Source organism: Brienomyrus brachyistius, chromosome 21 (assembly GCF_023856365.1).
Source record: "Brienomyrus brachyistius isolate T26 chromosome 21, BBRACH_0.4, whole genome shotgun sequence".
In the NCBI taxonomy this organism is placed as follows: domain Eukaryota; kingdom Metazoa; phylum Chordata; class Actinopteri; order Osteoglossiformes; family Mormyridae; genus Brienomyrus; species Brienomyrus brachyistius.
Genome location: NC_064553.1, coordinates 12,530,173 through 12,552,860, shown reverse-complemented (window position 1 = coordinate 12,552,860; position 22,688 = coordinate 12,530,173). Strand labels below are relative to the sequence as shown.

Below are 22,688 nucleotides of genomic sequence, written 5' to 3'. Positions count from 1 at the left end.
ATATGAGTTGATTTCATTTACTCTGTATTTAACTAACCAGTCAGTTATCTCTTAACAAAAAGCATAAATCATAATCCCCCAAATTAGACACAGACCTAAAATATGCACCTTTTCCCAGAGAAAAGTAGCATTGCTCTGTCACTCAAGTTAATTAGCTTTCTTACTTTAGACTTGGTATTCAATTTATAGAATTGATTAGCTATGTTTAAAAAATTCCACAGGGGTCTTTTCTATGTATATAATATTGTTTGAAAAAGTACTTTTTTCACATTGTACTCCATACGTCTACCAGATTTACAGCAATTATTTCATAATGGTTAATACCCGAGGGTCAATAATAGCGGGGCGGCATGGTGGTGCAGTGGTCAGCACTGTCACCAAACACCTCTGGGACCCGGGTTCTAGTCTCCACCATGGCTCCATGTGTGTGGAGTTTGCATGTTCCCCGTGTCGTGGGGTTTCCTGTGGGTGCTCTGACTCCCCCCCCCCCCCCCCAGTCCAAGAGCATGCTGAGGTTAATTTGAGTTACCAAATTGCCCATAGGTGTGAATGTGCCCTACAACATGTTAGCACCCCATCCAGTGTTGTTCCCTGCCCTGTGCCCATAATCTCCAGCCCTTCCATGACCCTGAATAGGACAAACAGTTGCAGAAGATGGATGGATGGATGGATGGATGGATGGATGGATGATTTTTCTCAGCAAATTGCTGGTTCAACGCCGTGCTTAAGAGAATAATTCTATTGTTGGGCATTGGAACGAAGCACTTAACCGCATTTGCTCAGGGACTGGCAATTGTTTGTATCTTTGCATGGAAGCATCTCCCGAATACATTGATGTGTTATATTGACAGTTATATAAATAGTGTTATATTTGTTTACAACAAGTACTCCTCAGGTAAAAAGGAAAAAAAAAACTCAATGCATACTAAAATAATGAGGCATACAGGGACGATTGTGCTGTCATTAGCTCAGCTGCTGTTTAAACCTGGTTAAAACAAGTTCAGTTGAACAGTTTTATTTAGGTCCACGATGATTAATAAAATAGATTTACATAAATGATGAACATTAACTTTATGACTATCGTAACATTCTTTTTAAACACACAATTTTAATAACATATTTTGAGGCATATCCAATATAGGAAATCAATCAAATAAATGATTATAATTGTATCATCTATAATATCTTTTTTTTTTGGGGTGGGGGGACACAGTGGTTAGTACTGTTGTTACACACCCTTGGGACCAGGGTTCAAGTCTCCACCCCACCTCTAAGTGTGTTATTGTGGGTTTTTCTCCAGTTTTCCCCCACAGTCCAAAAACACAATAACGAAAGTGCCAAATTTCCCATAGGTGTGAATGCTGTATGTGTCAGTATGTGTGTGAGTGTGCCTTGTAATGGGTTGGCACCCCGTCTTGGGTTGTTCCCTGCCTTGCACCCATACCCCCCAGAATAATTTCTGGACCCCCCACGACCCTGAATAGGACAAGCAGGTATACAAGATGGATGGATGGATGATTGTGCTGTCATTAGCTCAGTTGCTGGTTAAACCTGGTTTAAAACAAGTTCAGCTGAACATGGTGAATAGGGGATTGAAGATTATGAGAAATTACTTGTTTGTTTCATTAATTAGACACACCTGTTACCTTTTAGTAACAGGCCTAATTGAGGAGAAACTTTTGCAGATGTGCTAGGTCACAGTAAAGGTCAGTTAATCGCAAAATGTTTGTCTTTAAAGATTAAAAATGAGGATTAGCAAGTACAAAGCATAACTCTCCATTTTTTTTATTCAAGCCTAGTGCCTTAAGATTTTAAAGGTAGTCTATGTAAGCCTAGCCCATCAATTATACACAAATTTGTTTCATAAGGATTGCTTAATACAATTGCCTACAAATTGAAATATTTAAAATTACTACATTGTTTATTTGTAACGTCTGATTTTGAGGCATATATCAACTACGACCATCTCTACTTAAACTGCAACTGAACCATGTACAGAGCTGGTATGAACTGAAGAAACAGTGAACTGAAGATAAACAGTTCCCACTAGTGGCTGTTAGGTGATTTCTATAGGGGCTCTGCAAGTTTGTTAGTTTAAAACGGAGGTGCGATTTAAACTGCAGGCTTGAAGGACACAGAAAGAGAATTTAATGGAGACTACGTGAGTTGTCTCAATTTAAACTTCGTTTAAACAGTAATCTACATTTAAAATAATGACAGCGCAGACGATTAGGACAAATAACCAGAGTGACACCGTGTGGACATACATTTTCACTATTTACCTGAAAACCACGAATAACGTTTGCCACTAGATGGAGACGGATCAAACAATCCCGTCCCTGAATCGTTTACCTGTATGGAATATCTTATTGTGGAAATAATTGATAGATTTGATATGGATTAAAGCGGAAGGCCCCAATGCAAAATATGACATCATTTTTAAATACACGATATTAGAACAGTTTACATTTAATTTAAACATTTTAATTAAGCATGCAGTATGAAACATGTCATTAATGCAGCATAACCTGCCCTACGTGGTGAAAGTATCACTAAACCGGTTTTCCTTCTAAAGGAGAAAAGAATTCTATTGCTATGCTATTTAGCTTTTGTCACGTAAATTGAATGTTTGTTTTTTGCAACAAACCTACTAGTTTTGAATCGCAGGACAACTGCTGTCCACGGTACGATGCTACTGTAAAATCTCTATTGCATGATCTATTTTACCTCGTGATATTCTGGTTTTTGCCATTTTCCTTCGTTTGACCAACAAGATATTGCTGATGGTTGTTATATTTCACCATGACAAATTGCATACCAATAAATGGAATCGTGCACAGTAGCTCAATGGGTATATACGTAGTTTCTCGAGGAGTAACGTTCATGACTGAAACAGTTCGGAATGTATTGCAAAACAGACATTCCTCCAGAAGATATGTAATCACTTAAATTTTCTACTCTATACATCTAGTCTGAAAGCTAAAACGCAGCGTTTTCCAGCGAGCGTCCGGAATATGATTACACCCAAAAAAGTGCTTTCGTTTAAAGTGCGGCTGATTACTTCCTTGAGGCGAAATTTTTAAGGTGCCTTTCAGACTCTCAGTCTCTCTCATTCCAGCTACGATCGGCATCGACAAACACCACATTCTACATAATACGGTGTTTGTATCTACATTCTATTACAGCTACCGAAACTACCGCAGGATGCGCGTGGAATTTTCATGCTCAGTTTAACACGTTGAGCGTTTTGCATAATACGGGAAGAAGTGCAGAAATATCAACTTAGTTTTGTAACTGGGGAAGCACCGTGTTTTGAAATGATCACAACTGGCAGCGGATTGTTCTTGTAATGGGTGAGAACAATATTCCAGCGCGTCTCCTAGAGGATCATATATGTTTTATGTGGCCTTGCTATGAAAATATTTACTTTAACACCAATCGCAGTTAAGGATTCCGGTATAGTTGTTGACATTTTCTGACTACATAATTGGATGGTGGAGTTATTTTTTTTTTAACTAAACCCGCAGGCCGCAATATGGTTGTATTAATTCCTGGAAATACAACGGGTTAAAATTCAGAACTCATATGATCGGTTTTAAGAACAAGCTATGGAAGGGTGTTGGCAATGGTGCCACCGAACATGCATTTGCTTCCTATCTGAAGAAGAGAGGAAGGAGGTCGCCTTGGACAGAGAAATCGAAAGGATCTTAAACCTTCAGAAGAAAAAAGAACGCAGGGAAATCAAAGTACTTTTACTTGGTGAGTGAGAGTTTGTGAAGAAAAGTATCACCCCCTGATTACTCGTTGTGTGTTTATGTTTGCGAACATAGCGGTGTGAGTAGTGAAATTTCCATAATCTTTTATTTTATTTATTAATTAATTAATTTATTTATTTGTTTGTTTGTTTGTTTGTTTGTTTGTTTTCAAAGAAGCCCCAAATCTTTTCTAGAACGCGGTGCATTTGCAGCACTTCTCAGTCGTTGTTCGTTGTTTTCTATTGTCCTATAACAATATATTAAGGTACTGGGGAGAGTGGGAAGACCACCTTCATCAAGCAGATGAGGATTATCCATGGCCAAGGGTTCTCGGAGGAGGAGCGGCGAGACTTTGCCAAACTGGTCTTCCAGAATGTCTTTACTGCTGCAAAGGCCATGATACAGGCTATGAGCACGCTGAGGATTCCCTATGGCTGTACTGAGAATGAGGTGTGGCTGTAGGGTCCGTAAATACCCCATATGTTAGTGCTGGGTGCTCCATCTGTGAATGGGACAGGTGAAGTGTGACATGCGCTGATGCGTAACGCGAGCCCGTCTTATCCTCAGCTGTACGCGCAGTGGGTACAGGACGTGAATCCGCTGCACGTGACCAAGCTGGACAGGAGTTACGTCGATGCAATCTGCCGCCTTTGGGCAGACCCTGGCATCAAGATGTGCTACACCCGTCGCAGGGAATACCAGCTCCTGGACTCGACTGAATAGTAAGTACCTATTAGCACCTGTATTTATACATACGCTTCATTAATTGTCACTGAATCAGTAGATATACAGACTTCTCAGTGGCCTCATGCCCCACGTATACAGGCTTTAAAAGACTTAAAAATATAGTCCTAGTATATTTATTCAGTTGGCAGACAATAAGGAGTTTTTTAAAATACAGATTTTTATTGAGAACAATGCCACATTCAAAAGTTATTTCCAATAGCGGGGCCAGAAATGACAGCGTGGGTGGGCCGGCAGAAAATCAGGTGGGCCAGTCCCATAACGATTCACTTGGCCAGGAAATCTCACTACAGACTAAACTACATATTTTTAATCAGTTTTTAAATGACTTGTGGCATCACTAAGACCAAATGAACAGACAAAGAAAAATCTATTTGCCTCTCAACAGCACTTTTCCTCTAATCACACACGCGCATACTTGCTAGACATAATCACTTTATTGTACTGTATCACACTGTATCACACTGCATCGCACTGTATCACACTGCATCGCACTGTATCACACTGCATCGCACTGTATCACACTGCATCGCACTGTATCGTACTGTATTGCACTGTATCGTATTGCATCGCACTGTATCGCACTGTATTGTACTGTATCGCACTGTATCGGTGGGGTGGGCCCAGGATCACCGTGACCACCTGTGCCAGGCTGGTCGGTTCTTTCTGAAAGAATAGGATCTGGTCTACAGTGATCAGAAAAACTATGCACTGCCGAAATGAACCATGTCCTGCCAGTAGAGGGAACCAGATATGTGCAAACGCATACATTCAGATCAGAGCTTAAGCACTTCATTCCAGAATGTAGGACTCCCTACAGTACTTCCATTAACACTGTCCTGTAAAGTCCACAAACTGCTTTGTGCTGACCAGTTTTGCTCAGTTGTTTGAGGTTCAGTGTTTCTCTTCACCTTACGTATTAGTCAAATATGATGCCTTACCAAATGAGAGGAAAAAGATAAGAATTATAAGAAAATATAATTTAAGCCATAGCTAGAATGGTGTTTTTTCGGCTGGGGACTGGGGGGGGGGGGGGGGGGACGGAGGGCCTAAATTGTTCAAATTAACCCTGGCAACAAAGGAAAGCAAATCGAATGAACTAATCATGTTATGACTAATTGTAGTAAGTTTAAATCAGAAGCGGTTAATAGTAGAGTCTTTAGGCGTTGGGTACAGTCACCATTGACATTTAGTCATGATATTTTGCTCCATTCGCCATATGTCCCTCAAAAGACAAGAAATCTCACAGAGCATCGCAGTTGCCATGGTTTGTGCTCACGATCGCCATTACGACCCTGAGAGCAACATAAGTCACCCCTTCCTTCCTGACTAGCTTCATGACGAACTTGGAGCGTTTGGCCACCCCCGGCTACATTCCCACCGCTCAGGATGTGCTCCGTGTCCGGGTTCCCACCACCGGAATCAATGACTACTCCTTCACACTCGAGAAGATGTCCCTCAGGTAGGTTGCCTAAGCACCTCATCCTAGAAGAGATTTTGCCACACCAAGCCAACATTGTGTACTTGATGGTGAGATCCTATCACCTTCAGATAGTTGACTCTCCTCCATCTTTTAGAATTTAGGTGCTTTTAGGGTCGAAAGACTCTATTAATTCCAAATAAAAACACTCAGAGCAACTCAAGGCATTTGATCTGTAGTACCTAAGAAACTGTAACAGGTTTTGCATCCACCATCGATCAAACTGGCGCTAGAGACACAGTAATGGCATGAAGCTTTGTTTGGGTGGTTTTATGCATTTGCCCGTTGATCACCAGTCCTGTCAATGCAAGTAACTGTTATTGAATTCATTCTCAGGGACAAACCTCTATCCCACACCTTGTTGTATCATATCACCACTATTGGTGCATCCCACCGGCGAAGGGGATTTGTCTGCAAAACTCATGAAGCCAATTATCCTAACCCCCACTGGGTGACACATCCATTGTAACCTCAGTGTTTTATCGATTGTCGCCCCACCCCCCACCCACCCACCCCCAGTATTACCCCATCTCTGAACATGAAGACTAGTTTGTTGTGACATGATGTGGAGGATAGGGGTCGTAACGGCGGCCGTTCGGCAGCGAGTGCAATATGCGGCCCCCCTGACCGTAAATACGGCAAGGCAAGCTGTGAGAAAACGGGCCTGGTGCCTGACAGCAGGAGGAGGGAGAGCAGTCAGACATGAGGGTGGGGGGTCGGAGGCTGTGTGTGTAGCCAGGCGTCTGCACTGCACTGGACTGATTACTTCAATTGTACCAGCCAGGTAGTGGGGGCAGAGTGGCCTTTAATAGAAAAAATTAAGTTGGTGGGGGGGCATTCTCCAATACACTAATATTAATATTTTAAAGCAGTCTATATCTTAAAACTCCAAAAAGAACCAATATTTGTCAGCCTCACATTCAATCAATAGAACAGGTGACACTGACCCTGCGATGTCTAGGTGTACGATTGATCTGAAAAGCCATTTTTGCACGGCATTTTGCAGTCCCGCGGCTGTCCCATGTGAATAACTGGTTCGTTTAAAGCGAGCAGGTATTGATTTCTGCAGTGAGCGTCCTGCGCCGCCTGACCCTTATTCTGTGCAGGATCGTGGACGTGGGGGGTCAGAAATCGGAACGCAGGAAGTGGATCCACTGCTTCGAGAATGTCACCTCGCTCATCTTCCTGGCCTCTCTCAGCGAGTACGACCAGGTCTTGGAAGAGAAGGAGACGGATGTAAGTAAAAAGCTGCCTTTGTTCCTGCGTGTCTTCATACCCCTCTCAATGTCCGCATTTGTTCTTCCTTCTGTAGCAGTGCTCCCACGATCACATTCATTCCCTAATGTTTTTTCCCCCCTCATTGTGGTTGGCATGACAACAGCGTTGTTAAAGCCCAACATTACCGCCACCAGTCTCTCTCATTCTATCTACCCACCCTCCCTCCTTTTCTCTCTCCCACTGTATTTTGTATCTCCTTAATTTTTTTCTGTGCGTTCTACTGTCTATGCATTTAGGTGCAAGACGTAACTTTAGTGTTTTGGTAAGACGCAGACTCCCCTACCTTCTTGAGTACACCTACACAATTTTAGTGTGAGTGAGGATGCTTAATTTTTTCATTCCATCCTGTCTTCCAACGTCCAATGGTCACACGCTGACTTGTTTTTTTATGATTAAACTCTCCACCAATAGAGATGATGCATGAAAATCAGGTCTATTTTAAAAGGCTTGCAAAACATGACTGAATATTACGTACTGAACAGCTTGAAAGAAAGATCATTTTAAAAGCTTTAGATCTAGCACAATTTTTCTTTTTTTGGACAGAAAAGTTTGACCATTTCAAAACTCAAGGTTTGAAAAGTATCAGAAAATAAATCTAACCATATGCCAGAACAGGTGCAGTTTGAGTAGCAGAAGAAGATCCAGAATAGTTCATTATTTGCAGCACAGAGATGTACACACCTAACTCTGACCTTAATGTTTGGATTAGAACTTTATACTTGGACTTGGGGATGGGCTCCCCTTTTGAGTCTGGTTCCTCTAAAGGTTTCTTCCTACTAGGGAGTTTTTCCTTGCCACTTTTGCCTCTGGTTTTCTCTCTGGGGACACCGGACAGGGATAACGTTAAGTGCTTTGAGATAATGTGATGCTGTGAAAATCTGCTGTGTAAATTTGAATTGAATTGCATTCCCAGTGTCCATCACTTCCAGTTTGAGGTTTGAGAGCTAGTTTACTGTTAGTTCTGATTTGAGGAAACTTAATCATAACTAGCTGGGGATAGTTTGATTACAGGACATTTCATGAAATGTTTCTGCATATAATATGTAACATACACAAAGGGTAATGGAAAACATTGGCTGCCGGAGTAGAGAAGGTTCAGACCTTAGTAGTGGCAATAGGGCCAACTTCACCATCAGCTAGATATTGAATATGCAAACAAGTAACACTGGAATGAATGGGCCTTTCTCGTCTGTATTGGCCCTTAGGTTTCAGTGCTGGGTCCTGCTCCCAGCTCATAACCCTGCTGTGATTCCTTCCTTCTCCCCCAGAACCGGATGGAGGAAAGTAAATCGCTCTTCTACACCACCATCCACTCGCCCTGGTTTATCCGATCCTCCATCATCCTCTTCCTCAACAAAAAGGACATACTGGCCGAGAAGATCCAGACCTCCGACCTGCAGACATACTTCCCCAGCTTTAGCGGTACAACAGACGTGCTGAACCCCTGCTGACAGAATTCCAGCATTGACACAGGCCAGAGTAGTACGAAGTCTAATCATCACATTAGCCATGTAAAAATATTCTCAGATCCCGATAAGTGGCAGTAGGGCAGCACTCGCACTTCAAATACAATAAGCAGTAGTTTGTGCCCAATTCATGTCCATATTCAGTACTTTTAGGTTGGGTCACCGGACGTCCTAATGACACTTTATACTTTTATGAAGACCTTTAGATATTTTAGTGAGTCATTGCCATTTGTTAAATAGATACCATATCACTGAGTCACTAATACTTCAGTCCTCTTCAACCCTGGCTGTACTGTTTATACTGGGGGTATATCTGTGTAATGAAACTCCAGTGTGGATGAAAGTATTACTGTTGTCTTAATAACACACTACAGCAGCTCTCAAGTTGTGTGGCTATAGAAATGTCCTGGGGGTTGGTAGGACCTCATACACAGATGGTGCTCAGCGTTTTTCCTATATGGGAAGAATGAGACTCGAAAACCCACAATGAGCTGTCTTATCATGCTATTAGTCTCTGATTGGTTTAACCCAGTCCCCAAAGGTTTTCCATTGGTTACCGTGCTGTCAGTCTCTGATTGGTGTAACCTGATCCTCACTGGTTTTCCATTGGTTACCATGCTGTTAGTCTCTGATTGGTTTTACCCAGCCCCCATTCGTTTTCCAAGCAGTCATTGACAGGAGATATATGCTCACACAAAGTCTTCTATCTCTCATCACTGCGGAGATGCTCTGGTTCCATTTCACGGTAGAATATGGAATGCGGGAAAGCTGCGGTAAACCCTGCGACATGGAGCTGACAGTCTCTCATGAGCCTCTCCCACACCCTGGCTGTGCTTTGTCTTATTCCCCGTGTTACCCATGGCAACCATATATACCCAGCTCTTCTCCTCACCCAATGGCACCCCTAGGGGGTGGGAGAAAGCGCTCTTGCCATCTGACTGCACATCAGTATGGGGGGGGTGCAGATTGCATATTATGCAGTGTTTTGGTTATTCCCCTTCCAACCTTCTTGCTGCCAGGGTCTGGCGACCTTCATGCAGGTGATGCGTCTTCAGCGCTGAATCTCTTGGGTGTTGGAACCGGGTTGCAGGGTGACGGGATTGACATGCGGTGATGGTTCCAACCAGTGCAGTTTGAATTCTTCGTTTCCCCTATCGCCCAGTACAAATTACAGGACATTAAAACTTTTTTAGATACAAAATGAATGCTAAATACATTACTGTAATAGTCATTTTAATTGGGGGCACAAAATAAAACAATCCTTGTTTTATTTTTTTTGTTTTATTTTTTTTGTATTAAACTATCTGCAGTTAAAAAAAAAAACAGGATTGTAAAGATGCACAAACATCGCAGGAATCTGCAGCCACGCACATGGAGAGCTCCTCTGTTCTGCCATCCAGTGAAATGCTCTGTGGTGAACAGCCGCACTGCCAACTGCACAATTTCAGCAGGTCCAGTTTAAGCTCACAGCTCAAATCAATATACCTAAAGAGCCCCATGCCTCAGGAGTCTGCTCTTCATTATTAGTATTTTACTTCCTCTCTTGCTGCTGCTCCACCTCTTCTGCACCTTCATCTAACAAGCTACTTTTCATTCCTGCTTTCTATTCTTCTTATAGCAATTTTGCAATTGTCAGCATCTCTATTCCTCATTCTTTCAGTCCTTTCTTCCACTCATTCCCACTGGCTGTCTGACCAGTCCCCTCGCTTCCCTGCTCCACTGGGCCCCGCCCCTTTCTCCGCCCCCTTGACGGTCTCTCAACTCCCCGCAGGCAAGAGACGTGACGCCGAGGCGGCCATGCAGTTCATTCGGCTGATGTACCTGCAGCAGGCGGTGAAGAAGGACAAGGGGAAGGACGAGAAGGACAAATCCATCTACGTGCACTACACCTGCGCCACTGACACCCAGAACATCCGCGTCGTCTTCAGCGACGTCAAGGACACCGTGCTCATCCGCTCGCTGGAGGAGTACTACTTGATTTGACCTCTGACCTGTCTGCATCACGTCGGACCATCACCACCACTGGTGGCGGATTTCCTCGGGGGGGCGGGCTAGGCTGACATCTGCATGGACATTAACGCATTGTCTGATGTTTGCCAGTGGCCTAGGCTGTAGCCCCGCATTGTACTTAAATTAATCTTCTCCTGTCCACCATTAATTTTTTCACACCATAATCTTAAGGAGAGGCCACCCTGGGACTGCTGAGGAAGCACTTGTAAAGAAGTTGCAACATGAAATATATTGAAATATATTTATTCTACTCATGGCAATTTACTGGTATCGACACTAAACATCCCATGGGTAATGTGGAACTGCTTGTTATTGCTGAGTGCTGGACTCTGCTGTAGTGTCATAAAAAAAAAAAACAGGTTATAGCTGATGGAGCTAAAGTTAGGTGTCCAGTTACAGGCCAGTGTTAATGCATCTTTGCAGCATAGTGTCTGGCGTAAAACAGAAGTGTTACACACAAAATTAATTTTGAAATAATGCAAACTGTAAAGGTTGTTTTGACAGCACTGGAAAGCAGTGATTATAAGATAAAGTTAAGCTTCATCAGCTATTATGGTGCATTGGTGGGCTTATTTTAAATGTCATCATACAGGGATTGGATTATACACTTGATAGTAATTACTGCCTACTGGTTTTGTGCACATCATTACCTGTTTGTAGGTAATTTAAACATTAAGATTGATAGACTTAAGCAGAAAGCGGATATGTCCCAAATGTGGACAAACAGCCTAGCATCAAACACTATCCGAATTCTGTGCTGCTTCTCTCAGATGTTTGGAGCATTTTTATGTGTTACTAATTCACATTTTGGAATCAAATGACCACTGAACTGGATCCAGCTGAATATAGAATTTGGCTGCATGTTCCCAGGGATGTTCCGTAGCTTGTCGCTGATCTGCATATTGTTATTTATCAGTGCAGCATGCTGATGCAGTTTGAGTCCTTGGATTCCGACTTTTTTCATGATTTTTAAAGTGATTGACCCCTCTGTATGGGATGTTTAAATGATCTTGATGTTTAAAACTATGATATTATGCCAGTCAAAGTGTGTCAGCTTAGTCATTTAGAACGTCTCCCAAAGTCACCCCAGGATATGCAGCAACCTTCTGATATATTTCTGCACCATTTCTTTATTTTTTTTGACTTAACTATTACCTCACCTTGCTAAAGCTAATCAATATCTCATCGAGTTATTTAAGTTAAATTTCATCGCCAGCTAAATTAACAAACACATGGAACGGCTGAGGTGCCCCTGAGGAGCTGAAGTGGTGCTCATCTAGCCATCCAACTAGATATCAGTAACTTTTTGGAGAACAGAAGACATTCTTATTTATTTTTATATCGTGTCACTGTTAATTTGAATGTTCTATAGTCTTAGATTGTAGTAAATATAAACCCAAATAAATAGCCTTTCCTTTGACTACCTAAGACTTCAGCGCAGTACTATAAGTTGCTAGTAGAACCACCATAAAAAATTATATCTGTGTCTGCAGTGTCAGGTCTTCAGAATTACCTACCATGCAATTCCTCCCCACCTTTAAATGGCACAGGACAAATGGTGCATGTTATAATGAACATTTGTTTTACCCGTTGCGTTAATTCTTTCCTGGGCAAACTCCCCGGAGCCCCCCAGACACACGTGTCACAGTCCCTTGGCACAGAGCCGAAGCTTTAGATTGTCCTCACTTATGACAATTTTAAAAGGCAAATTTGTCATGGGGGGGGGGGGGATTGAGAATAGTTGGGATTTCATTCTTTATGGAACTTTCTGCAGCTTCACTGTTTATCTAATTATTGGTGGCACGGGTGACGAGAATTAAACAATGCTGTGAAATATTATCGTAAACCGGCATGGCGCTCCTGCAAAACAGTGAATTGTACAGGTAAAATGGCACATGCCGGAACATGCGGGATTTCCAGTGGCCCGGCTAAGCTGGAGGGGAAATTGATTTAATAGTAAGAATGAAGAGGGGGAGAAGAAAAAAAAGATTAGCCTTTATATTTCTACCTTTCAAATACCCAGGGTGGCTGCCATTGAGGGTTTGTTAATGAGAATTTTCACATCCTGAACCTCTGGTGCTGGGAAGCTGTTATTAAGCTCTTAAGCTTAGCCGCAATGGTTATGTTTTTTTTCCTCACCCTCGTAGCAAACGAAGGCCAACTGCTTCCTTAGAAAATGAACTAAGTTAGGCCACAGTACCGGGGAGGGAGAGGAAGCCAGAAGACGAGCAGTCTGCCCAAGTCCCAGGAGGTGTGGCCTCCCTGCTACAGCTGCTATAACATCCTTTTCCCTGCCATTGGTCATACCGTCACTTTTCTTTTTTCCCCAAATTGTGTAGATGCCTAATTATCCGAATCAGCACCTTCCCTTAAGAAGCGAGACCTGCTCTCTGTCCACTGACTAATGTACCCATTGTTTCCCGAGGTTTGCTGCGTTGACCGTTACATAGAGTCCTGGAGCCTATTAACCAGTCATTACCTGCTCGTCTTGGCCGCCGTTCATCGTAGATGGGGAGTCATTTTTAAAGCCCGGCTCGGCATTGTTTCACCCCCGCCCCCCCCCCCCCCCCCCCCCCCCGAGCCTGGGATGTAGAAATAAAACTTGTTTTATGCTCATTATTATCAATAAACTCAGAAAGGGCACTAAAGGTGCTTATTTGTTCATATCTTTTTTTTTTTTTTGTAATTGCCTGTTTACAGCGGTTGCTTATATTAGTTTTATTTTTAATGTTTTTCCCCTTAGATAACATGTACTTTACTGAGTAACAGATTTGATTTATCTGCTGCTTCTAGTGTTGCAGGTTATTAAGGCCGAGGAACACAGAGGGGGTAGAAGACTCAATTAAAACGGACATGAGACGAGTTGGCGAGCCCCCGCCTGGCCGGGCTGTTAGACAGGCCTTTGAGCACAAAGACTCTGACTTGTTCTTGCCGCCTTGTTGCGAGCGCATGCCCCCCGGGGGACGTCTGCATGCCCGAAATGTGCCTGGCGATGCCTGAGGAGCTTCAAGGCCTGGGATGAATATGAAAGACTGCAAATCACACAGCAAATGTGGCGTGACTCCTTAAGTCAATCAGGATGAGAGAATCTGCTAAATTATTGAATTTAATAGCGGTTTAGTGCCGAGAAATCTGATTCCCGTGCCATAATACATCACGAAGATGGTGAAACTTAAAATGCTACCATCGTATTAACATTTTAAAAAGATACCATTTTGGTAATATCCTTACAGTTTTGACGAATGATTATATCAAGCGGGTTAGTGGTTAGCAGTGTAGCCTGACACCATCTTGTCGTGAGCTCAGGACCCTCACTTAGCTCTGTACGTGTGCAGTTTTCATGTGCTTCCTGTGTTTGTGCAAGTTTCTTTCTAGTCATGTAAAACTAGCCCTCTTTCCTTTGTAGTGCAAAATCTGCGTGTGGTTCACATGAAACTCCAGTCTCACCATGAGCTTCCACTGGGTAACAAGCTATGGAAGGTGGATGGATACCATTTACACATTAACAATGTTAACATATATATATGTTCTCTGTTTATCAGTTAGTTCCAGATACGTTCTTAATGGCAGGTCAACACAATAAGCAGTAATAAACGATAAATGAAAATAAAATAGCATCTAAGGTAAAATAAAAACGAGGGATAATTGTTTGAGCAGGTTAACTGTGTATTCTGATCAAAGGCGGGATGAACACAAGCTGGTTTACACTTCACCTCCTGGCTGTGTGATCACAGACATCACAGCTCCTCCCTTTGCCGTAACCCCAAGCGGGCGGCTCAGGGTGAATGCTGAGACACGTTCCCTTTTCCTTTTCTCAGATGCCTTTTTGAAAAGGCTGTCTCTGGGAGGCAGTGCTGCATACATGCTGGAGGTTTGCAGTGCTGGTTTGAGCCTTGCTATCGCAGCCCCCTTTTTCTGACCCAAACCATTATGAGGTCTGTGATAAAATGACCCAGCAAGTTGCAGTGGTTGTTAACCGAACGAATGGAATTTTGGTGGGGTTCTCCTGCCTCTCACTGTGACACCCTCATTAGATATGGCAGCAGACTTAATGGAATAGTAATCGATAGTCATGCCAGTGAGCACCAGTGACCTGTGTCCGCTCGGAAACAGGCCATGTGCAAAGAGGAATTCCACATGAAGTGATATCAGGCTTATTCTCTATCAGATAATGTTCACGGAAATTATTTTGCAGAGCAAACAGACTGTACCCTGAAGTGTGCTACATCACTGTGATTTCTTAGTATCCAAGCAGATGTTTCACAGCATCTGTCCATCATGCCCCCCCGGGAATCGCACAAAAGTGTCGACGACTGGCTGGGAGCCGCGCGGCCAGAAACGAAAAATGAAAATGCGAACCGGGCGTAGTTTGGTGGAGATCCCTACGGGGTGAAAAAGAGGGAATAAGTGGACTGGTGAGGCGTGTCACAGGATGTGGTTTCAGCCTCATCAGGACGTCCCAGCCACCTGTTTCACCATTACGGCTGAAAACCCTGATGGGGACACAGCACTGCCGTAGGAGCTCATCAAAGGGCTCAGATGGGCAATGTAGCCCCATAGCCCCAATGGGCAATGTAGGACCTCTTACCTCTAGGGTCCACAAGGATGGGGACTGGCTCTTCTTCTCTGAAGAGAGAGAATATAATTATGAGACTCACTGAAGCATGCTGAATTCACATTAAACTTTATACCAGGAGTTTGCAGAGTGGCACACTCAGTAAAGGTTCTCTCCCTGAATGCAGGACTAGTTCCATAGCCGAGGCCAAAGTTCAAATCAGCCGGGGAAGTGGAGTATGACTGATGCTGTGTCGGATGGTCTGGGTGCCTCTCAGTGTTTATCACGCCTTTGTTAACAGTCTTCTCCTGCATCAGATGTAATGCCCAGAGAAAGCCGGTGGGACACAAAGCCTGGCTCTGAAGCCACGTCGCACAGAAGCAGGGTTGCACAACTCTGGGAATTTTCATGGGAAGTTGGAAACTTTCCATGGGATTTAATGGGAATATATGGGAGTTAATGGGAACAAACTGGAAATTTGCAAAATTGCAGGTTAGCCTGTAAAAGGGACCTTAAATTTAGTTACAAAAAAAAAAGATCTTGACCGCACTGATAGTGATAAAAATGCGTAATCAAGTGCTCATCTGTAATTATGTGTGCATGGAAACACCCCAAAATAAACATCTGCATCATAAGTCATATTCATGCGTGTTGTATCATTCGTACAGTTTGCTTTCTTTGCGTATCTGACAGCTCGTGTGGAGTTCCACAGAGTTCACTGTTACCAAAATCCCCCAGCTTAAGTTCACATGGAAAGTTTGTGGAAATATACCAGAATTTTTCCGCCCCTTTGCAACCCTACTCAGAAGTTACCAAAAGTTTTACACAGAAACAGATTTGGTTGAGGGGGGTGGGGGGCTATGGGAGAAATGGGAAAACGTAATTTAGTTGCTCCGAGTCATTAGTGGAAATTAGCAGAAATCCATCTTGTTTTATTTTAGTGCCAATTGTTCCTCACACACTGAGATGTAGATTTGCAGTGTACTGATGCTCCTGGGTTGTCACCTAATTATCTGTGTGTCTCTATTGCAGCAGCTTACTTTCCTGAAAGAATACGAGGTCCAGTAGGAAGTCTCATAAAAGGCTTTATTTAAGGAACTGGAAATGAATTTCCTCAGGCAAAGGTCTCAAACTACCAGGCCGCAGGCCAGATCCGGCCCACATGATTGCTTTGTATGGCCTGTCATGTTTTTACTTCATGTAAATCGCCAAAATCTGTGGTTCGGTCTTTCGTTTGGCACTTATTCCAGTTTTTCATTTAAGCGATCAGCGTAGTGTTCTTACGTATTCGCAAAATATAGATACTTTAAAAAATAATTTCCTCTCTCTCGTTTTGCCTTTTGGTTCAAAATATTTGCTGGAGTGGCCCCGTTGGGAGACGACCTCCTAGCAATGGACCCCCAGTAATTTGGGTTTGAGACCCCTGACTTAGGGGAAAAATGTAAACATACATACATACACACACAGGGATGCACATTACTGGTACACAAGTATGCATTTAGCATATAAAGTGATACGTGCAGCTATTTCTCGGCGTAGCAGTGCAAATGCACATAAAACAATTATGCATTTGCGCTGTTATGACAAGAAATTACTGTGCATTTTAACCTTTACGCTGCATACTTCAGTTGTGGTATATATGCATGTGTGCGTGTGTGTTTGTTTATATGCACACAAACACGATCACGGTCAAAATGTAAAATCAATTTAAAAAAAAATTAAAAATTTAAAAAACAATCATGTTCCATGTTCTAACTCCTGCAGCGGCCTCTCACATTTGCCAGGCCCCTGCCTTGTCACCTACAGACGCCTTTATCCCGTCACACACATTACTGCTGTGTGCTCTTGTGCACAGAGCCCTGGTGATCTGTTCCCTTCTTCATTTTACACCTCCAACAAACGGTCCTCATTAGACTAGCCGTCCATTGTGCTCTTCTAAGGACACGACCAAAAAGTAATATAATTATGAGCCTTTGAAGGTAGCCTGGCAGAGGGCAGATCGCGTTGAAATGATCTGATTCATTACTATAATTACATAAGGAAGATACTGGTAATGTAATACCTTTTTATATCAGTGTTGAGGTCTAGTGTTATTCTTTAATATTTTGGTACCTGGGATAAAGACCCTCCGAAATGATCTGGAGCTGGATAAGTCATATGTACTGAGCTGGTAATCGGAGCGATTATCACCATGTCTGTCTCCATCCTTATGCCCACTTCTGACGTCACATGTGGGCAGCCTGGAACGTGAGCTGGTCGAAACACCCACACTGCTTTGTCATCCAGAGTCCATTCAGCAAACTGGTTCCCCATGACAGCCGCGATCAGGGCGGCTGGGGGGTTTTCGGAGGGGGAGCAGGTTAGGGTAGCATCCTGCACAGCCCTGGCTCGGAATGCACCATAAGCCAAAAATATCTAGCCGCCGACACAGTATACGGCTGTGAGGAATCTGTGCGGTGCATATCAGTACGACAGTAACGAAGACGATACATCCTGGGGATGGACGTGTTACTAGGAGTTTGCACTTTTTCTTGAAAGTGCTGCAAGAAATTCAGCTGAAGTAATTCTGAAAGCGGTTGGTCATGGGCGGATCGTCAGATAATATAGTGGAGAAGCAAAAAAAGAGAGAGATAGTGTTTGAAAACAATGCAGTAAAACCCCTTTTTCAAGTCTCTCATTCCAGGCTCCACACACTAGTACTCTCATATCTCCCAGGTTCCAGACAGCACCACACTAAATAAATCATAGTGAAGAGAGCCAGATATATTCCTGGTGCCATTATTTATCAACAACAAATGAGGGGTTTTCATGAATGCGAACTTGACACTGATCATTAGAGCAAAGCCTCTGAATTGACAGAGAAAGCAGCACTGAGGAAGCAGGTAAAATACGGATTTTTGTGGACTCAAGCTTGTCTTTTTGTTTGTTTTTTTTATTTAGTCTTTTGTGCTTTCGGAGAATCCATTGGGGAGAGAGGGCGGAATAGAAGTGCAAGGAGACGCAGAATGTCAGTAGGTGTGTGACGTGGTCCTTGTAGGGGTGCGAAGTGGCCATGTGCTCACGTGTCACGTTGTGATAGGAGAGGTGAAGTTTGAGGGAACTGGTGTGAGTGTTAACCTGTCCACCTGAGCTGGGGACCATTCCAGGGGACATGGACTTAACTGTGAAGGAGCGCTCGATCGTGTTGTCATCTTCTAAAGCACCCCCTCACTGTTTCTCACACGGATCACACAAAGCCTTGCCGGAACTCGCTCATCACTACTCGATGCTGCTTTGTATAAGCGGAGCGCTGTCAGCGGGTGTGTTTATGTTAGTGCTCCCACTTACGGTGTTTATGTAACGCGTGCATGTGTCAGTTTAAGTATATGCGGCGTGTGTGCGTGTGAAAAATATGTGAGATGTGGGCGCGTGGTACGAGGTCCACATCACCCTCCTTTCACCTTTATTTGGAATCTCAGTCTCGGTGCTGTTTCGTCTGAATTACTGAAGAATAAGCGTAGTACCACGGTCTGCCGGTGCAGGTATGGCTGCCAAAAACAATAAGCGCTTTGTCACGGTACCTGGACTGACACGTCACTCTGGCTCTACATAAATTGGCAACGTATCGTCCGGGGGAACTACGATCTGAGCCACAGTAAGCGTAAGAGCAGTAAGAGGCCCTTCATGAAGTTTTAAGTGCAATTAAACAGTGCCGGCTGTGTGTGGTGTCGATGAATGAGAGAACTGAAGTACAAAGGACTTCTTTTTTTTTGTGAGTGGTTAACACAGAGCTAACAGGACAGATGAATTAAAAAGTTATGTCTATGTAACGTCCAGTAAAAACAAAGGTTCCCTGTGAAACATGGTTCCGGAGTTCAGTATGGCTGACAGAATTCGTTTTATTTATTTTGATGACTGACACCTGAAACACCCAGTGAAATGATGGTTTATAACATTAACTGCTTCAGTAGAGCAATTAATTTTAAAAGTAGCGTTGGCAGAAATGAGGCTGTGGATAGACTTACCATGCACTGTCAATTACAGTTTCATTTAACCCAATGGGAATTTAGACGTAACTAGTGGGAAACGGGTTGAGCATGCCAGTGATTACCAGCCCACAATAATCCTGCTCACTGTGGATTTCTAAGCTTCGTTACTTATTAGGGCAGCGGAGAAAATGTTCATCAATCTGCGATGGATCAAAAGTGACCCCAGGAGCCTTAATGACAAGATCTGACCATCCACCCATTTTCTCCCCACTTGTCCTATTCAGGGTTTGGAGCTTATATCCCACAAGCTATGGACACGGTGCCAACAACCCACTGCAAGACACATTTCTCATTCCCAGTCACACTCACACCCACAGACAATTCAGCAGCCCCTATTCATTTTAGAACCAGGATAGAGACTTGAACCCCGGTCCCAGAGGTGAGTAGACAACATTCCCCCCTCCTCGGATCTGACCACTCCGAATTAAAAAAAAAAAAGGTCATTATATTCCATGTCATTGATCATGAAACCTTTTTCGGAGGATCTTTGGATGCCTAGTGCCCCCCCCCCCCACAACAGCGTTCAAAATGCATGTCCCACCCCAGCAGCCTGCCTCGCTCTCCTGTGCTGCCGCAGAGGGACTGCGATGGCTGCGGGAGCGAAATCTCTCTAATTACTCCTGTAATAAAGCAGTTTCTCACACCGTCTCTGCAGACACCCTCTCCGCCACGGCACTGCCAAGTCCTCCCTTTTGTCTTCAGAGACAAAGGCCGTGCACCAAAGCCAGAGCTATAAAAAAACAAAACAAAACACGAACTTTAAACAGAGCAGTACTCGCATTTTGACCTACTGTCGAGAAAAAAAAAGCTCTAGAAATGTTTAATGAGGTATACAACCGGAAACCACACAATACTCCATGGATGATTTTCTTCTCTGCATATAAACAATGTAAAGGATAATTTACCAGAGGCTAATGACCTCATGCTTTACTGTCCATTATATCCACAGACATGCTGCACCATGAATGTGGCAGATCCACCACAATTACATAGGAATGTACAGAGGTCCGAAAACCAGACAGGAAATATAAGGAGATACAAGTAAAACGGTTTGGGGAAGAACACCGAGCCTGTGAAGACTCAGACCTCATTATTAAAACCATCCTTTGAATCCTTCGAAACACTAAATCACTGCAGTTACAGAGAATATTTAAATTAAGTTTGAGAATGTTTCTGCAGTCATTTATTTATTTGTTTGTTGGCTTGATCATTGGGTGTGTTAGTCAATGCCACATGAAATTAATTCCTCTGAATACAGATAGTCTACACCCAACGGCACTGGGAGGACACAGTGTAATCATTTATATAAGGTCTGTCTATTTTTGGGGATGAATGAAGGTAAATTAAATATTGGGGGGGTTATGTTCCCCCTCCCCCCAGTTCCAACGCCCCTGTGTACATTTTCACCTTTAATGACACATACCTTAGATCTACTCTGTACATTCTTTTTTCTTGTATTTCACTTATTACCCGGCTTTATCCATTCATTATTACCGCTACCCTGTCAATCTCCCTGCTCCTTAATTCTTTTCAGTCCTCTTTTTCTCTCCACCTCATTTAGTACTCACTCTCAATTCTTATCTCTGTTTCTGTCCGTCTTGCTCTTTCCGCCGAGTTCACTTTCTCTCCCCCTCACCCGCTTTCCCTTTCCACCCGCCGTGTCTGTTTTTAGTCGCGGGGAGTGCACCTTCGGAGGCGGAGCTAGGAGAGTCGGGAGAGCTGTCTGCCGCGGCTGACGCGGCGCGACGGGAAGTGCTAGCCCTGAAAGCGATCAGGGATTCACACAGCAGAAAGGCTGCGGGCCCAATCTGGCTGGAGAGAGAAGAGCCATGTGCCAACAGAAGTCTCATTAAGCCTGAATAAGTACATTCTCAATAAGCCTCTCTCATAACAACAGCTCATATGTGTACAAAGCAAAATTGTAGCTTGCGGTCATTCATTATACAATGCTAATATGGCAGACCCACTATTATGACCCTGATTATAGTCAGGATTAACACAAATTATGTGACGAATATATAATTGCTGTGTTGATGTTTCTGTGGTGTGAGAATCGATCTATTGTCAAATGAAATAGCCTAATAAAGCTGGGAATTACCTCAGGAGTCAACCGCCGCAGGCAGAAGCTCAACATGGTACGTCGATTCAAAACTGTCAGCTACCCTCAATACGAATCGTACAAAAAAACCACGTTGAGGCAAGCATTCGACAGCCTTTCCCTACCCCTTTCCTCAAACATAAAGAACACTCCGGAAACACACAGGAGTCCATTTCCCAAAACCACTAAGGTGCTCTTTGCAAACAAAGCTTGGTACAGACGAGGTGAGGATTTCCACTGGAAGGGCGATGCGCCCATCGCTCATCGAGAGCAGGGGAACAGATGGGGAGTGAAAACGCGTATGGTGCAAACCTAAGTGCCATTCAGAGCATTAGTGAGGGAATGCAGATGCACATGAAGAGCCTCCACCCTGCAAGAATACAGTGCCCAGACAACACCAGATGGAGTCAAAGCCAAGACCTATGGAAGAATGCAGCATGACAGAGAATGGGGAGGGAGAGATGAAAGCAAGAAGAAAAGGAAGAAACCCTTCAGAAGAAGGAAGGGGAAGTGAGAAAGAGCAGATAGACATCAGACAAGAACCAGATCAAAAAGAAAACACCCAGGCAGGCAAGAGCAGCTCCATAGTAGAGTTTCATCAACCTTTTTGCACCTTCATGCAATGGTCCAAGCAAACATATGCAGGGGATGTAGCAAGGAAGAGAGAGCAACCCTGTCTACAAGTTGCATGCAATAGGTGACAGAAGAAAGAAGACAGTAGGATTGCTTTGGCTGACATCTTTGCATACAGGCAATCATCCAGAAAACAACTGCACTCAAGTTGAGTGTCCAACTGCACTCAAGTGACTCATTCTTTTCTCTAACAAGTGCATGCAAAGCCATGTGAAAAGCTGAATAAAAACAGCTCTACCGTTAAGATTGAGGGCTCCAGTCTTTACACTTCCCTGATTAGCTCCTTGGTTCTCCGCTATTTCCCTTTCATTCCATCTTGGCTTTTTTGCAGCATTATCCTAGCACAGCTCTGTTACTTTATTACACCAATACAACATTGTTTATGTTTGTCCCAGTTATGTTCATGTTTGTTCCAGTTATGTTCATGTTTGTTCCAGTTATGTTCATGTTTCTTCCAGTTATGTTTGTGTTTCTTCCAGTTATATTTGTGTTTGTTCTTTGGCAGAGCCAGTGCATTTAGGTTGTGTCATGTCTTGATATGCATTTTAAAAGAAAATGGTTCAGTATGAGGAAAACACAGTAGTGTGCATTTAAGAACAATGTAAAGGGTTATTGCAACAATTTCTGCTGTCAGTTCACCC

At 43.4% G+C, this 22,688-nt stretch overlaps 1 protein-coding gene and 1 long non-coding RNA gene across 3 annotated transcripts; both read left to right on the top strand.

The window, feature by feature from the left end:
- Positions 1-2,723: 2,723 nt before the first annotated feature.
- LOC125716546 (guanine nucleotide-binding protein subunit alpha-11-like) lies at positions 2,724-12,156 on the top strand. 2 transcript variants are annotated; one of them, XR_007384351.1, is made up of 7 exons: positions 2,724-3,759; positions 4,021-4,205; positions 4,323-4,477; positions 5,833-5,961; positions 7,086-7,215; positions 8,526-10,174; positions 10,495-10,629. XR_007384351.1 is itself a non-coding variant. In XM_048988976.1 (7 exons), exons 1-7 carry the CDS (start codon positions 3,609-3,611, stop codon positions 10,704-10,706), a joined length of 1,116 nt encoding a protein of 371 aa, XP_048844933.1. In that variant the 5' UTR covers positions 2,731-3,608; the 3' UTR covers positions 10,707-12,156. The 2 variants fall into 2 exon arrangements, 1 of the variants encoding a protein (XP_048844933.1); XM_048988976.1 differs by having other exon boundaries at positions 2,731-3,759; positions 8,526-8,679; positions 10,495-12,156.
- A 5,680-nt stretch (positions 12,157-17,836) lies between these two features.
- LOC125716588 (uncharacterized) lies at positions 17,837-22,234 on the top strand. The gene is made up of 3 exons (XR_007384363.1): positions 17,837-18,170; positions 19,541-19,695; positions 20,266-22,234. It is a non-coding gene; the product is annotated as an uncharacterized LOC125716588 (long non-coding RNA).
- The last annotated feature ends 454 nt before the right edge of the window (positions 22,235-22,688 follow it).